Source organism: Penaeus japonicus, unplaced genomic scaffold, assembly GCF_977035675.1.
Source record: "Penaeus japonicus unplaced genomic scaffold, GWHDUDI00000001_assembly GWHDUDI00000022, whole genome shotgun sequence".
Classification (NCBI taxonomy): Eukaryota; Metazoa; Arthropoda; class Malacostraca; order Decapoda; family Penaeidae; genus Penaeus; species Penaeus japonicus.
The window spans coordinates 37,969,356-37,971,855 of record NW_028234424.1 but is presented as its reverse complement, the minus strand read 5'-3'; the positions used below and the strand labels follow the sequence as shown (position 1 = coordinate 37,971,855).

Sequence of the window (2,500 nt, the reverse complement as noted above, 5' to 3'; positions counted from 1 at the left end):
TCGACGTCGAAGACCCTTTCCATGTAGCTCAGGAGGCCGTCGATTGTCTGAGCGTTCGCCCACCGACTGGCCATTCTCGGCCACAATTGGGGATGGCCACTGGCCTCCCCGTGGTCGTATACGACTATGAGGCTACTGGAAGACTCCAGCAAGTCTCCGAACTTAACATCCCATCCTAGACTTTTGGGAGCCATGATGCCTCCCAACTCCTCGACGATGAGGGAAATACAGGCTGAGTGGGTGACACTGGACTCGAACCATGTGAATCCACCCACCTCCAGGATGACGACTTCGCCGGTCTCCTGCACGAAGGTCCTTATCTCTCGGAGGGCGTCCCTGAGCGTCCGCCACACAGTCACGCCATGTACCACCCAGAAAGGTTCCTCCGCGTCTCCGGCCAAGTAGCCAGCCCGGAGGTCGATGTAGCGATTGCCGTGCACGAGCTGGCTGTAGAGGCTCTCGTCCTGCGTGATGGCGTACTTCATGAGCGCGTTTTCGGCTGCTAAGGAGTAGCGTGTGTACGTCCCCGAGTCGTGCGTGCCGGGGATAACGACCTGATGCAAAGGTATATTGTACATCTGGTTTTTGAGCGAGGACATCCATCGCGGATGAACTTTGACGCAATCCACAGCTAGAGGGCTTCCGTCGCGGATGTAGGCCGCCCACCATCCGAGACACAATGCCTCATCCATCGAAGCATGTACGTGGATTTGAGGGTGACTCGCATTGGCCAAGAAATAATCCTTCTCAGCTGTGGGGTGGAATACCTCATATGGCGACGAAATGTCCCGCTTGGGGTCGTGGTCGAAAATGGCAATCCAGTCTCCTTCGAGTACTTCTGGCACTTCCCAGTTCACCTCCAGTTGCCGCTGCGTCACGTGACCCTCTGGTGAAGTTGCAGCCAAGGCGGACACCCACAGCCAGATGCGAGGGGCATCTGTCCAAGGTCACCATAAGCACAACGGACCGAACACAAAAGTAGTTATAATACTGTGAATTTGAATTATAATACTGTGAATTTGAATTATAATACTGTGAATTTGAATTATAATACTGTGAATTTGAAACCAAACACCGAACCTTCCATTTTTTTATGGAGCATTGCTCATTGTATCACATAGTAATCCCTGCTAAATATATAAAATATAATAAACATCTTAGATAAAATAGACACGTTCCATTATAACATAATCTATGACACAAATGAATAGTGTGCCAGTATCACTTACGTTGATTACCAACAACGGCTTGCAAGTCCCTGGTATAGTTAGCCGCGATGGACGACCATCGGCGTTCGCGATCCGCCACCCGCTTCTTTCCCACGCACTCCGCCTTCGCCTTGTTGGCTTCGACGGCGACAGACACAACGTCAGACGAGGGAAGGAAGTCCATCGCGACTATGTTGACTTGGTCCCACAGGTCCTCCCTGACCCACTGCGTGACTGGCGCGTTGGTGAGGGCCGCTGCGCCCCTGAGGCCGCCCCAGCGGTCCAGCGTCACGTCGACCGCCGTCGGCGTCAACTCCGCCATCGAGGACCACAGCGACCCGCGGTTCACCTGCTGCGGGACGGAGATGTATAGGAAGGCTTCTAGGTCCTCGAGATGGTTAACATCGCCCCACAAGTGATAGACATTGCGCCAAAGGTAGGGCGACGCTGAAGCTTCGGAGGATGGATATGTGACGATCAGACGTCTGCCGCGCGTCCACATTTCCTCCAGCGTCGGATCTGGCGACAGGGAGCTTGGCACCATCCATTTCTGGAAATTAGATTCCAGAAGGGCTATCAGTTCTTCGTGCCGCTCAGGATGGCCGCTAAACCCGACCGTCAACTGATGGATGTCGAAAATCACAATTTCTTCAGTCTGGTTCATAAATGCGGCAACATCATCGAGGTAACTCTGTAGGGGAGCGATCCGGATTTCCGCGTGATTAACGAAGAACTTTTCCTCTGTGTTATTGTAATAAGCTATCCTCATGTCCAGGTAGCGGGAACCGAGTACCAGCTGTTGCCAGAGGCTCTCGTCCTGGCAAAAGGTCCAGCGCCCCACGAGGTCCCCGATGATCGACAGCCCAAAGTGCCCCGAGGCTCCGGCGTCGTGAGAACCCGGTAGAACCACCTTCGATAACCTCACGTCTTTTAAACCGGCGCGTAGACCCGATAACCAGCGTGGCCGGATCATCAGACAGGATGAATGAGTCAGCATTCCCTTGTGCACATAACCGACCCAGTAAGGGAGACAGGAATCTGCAATGCCAGTCAGGTCGGCAGGGATGAGGCTTCCATTCCAGCGCTGATCTGTCCTGAAATTCCCATCCGTGGTAGAGACTGGGTACTCGTCCAATGGGCCATCCAGACCTTCTTTCGGGTCATGGCTCCAGAGTCCGATCCAGTCGCCGTCCTCAACATCGACCATGCCAAACCAATGGGCGTCCAACCATCGCAGGTACTTCTCATTCACCAACTCCGCTTCCGAAGATATCGTGATGTACACCCCTGTG

The 2,500-nt window shown here is 53.8% G+C and overlaps 2 protein-coding genes across 2 annotated transcripts in view; both read right to left on the bottom strand.

Moving 5' to 3' along the window:
• LOC147469392 (PI-PLC X domain-containing protein 1-like) overlaps window positions 1-989 on the bottom strand; it is a 1,412-nt gene extending 423 nt beyond the window's left edge. The window contains exon 1 of the mRNA XM_086549883.1: window positions 1-989. This exon is cut by the window's left edge and continues 423 nt beyond it. Within this exon, the coding sequence (XP_086406009.1) occupies window positions 1-692 (692 nt within the window). The 5' untranslated portion in view covers window positions 693-989.
• The window catches only part of LOC122257924 (uncharacterized), a 25,513-nt gene that overhangs the window by 7,960 nt on the left and 15,053 nt on the right, over window positions 1-2,500 (bottom strand). The window contains exon 3 of the mRNA XM_043023515.2: window positions 1,230-2,500. This exon is cut by the window's right edge and continues 16 nt beyond it. Within this exon, the coding sequence (XP_042879449.2) occupies window positions 1,230-2,500 (1,271 nt within the window). The remainder of the gene's footprint in view (window positions 1-1,229) is intronic.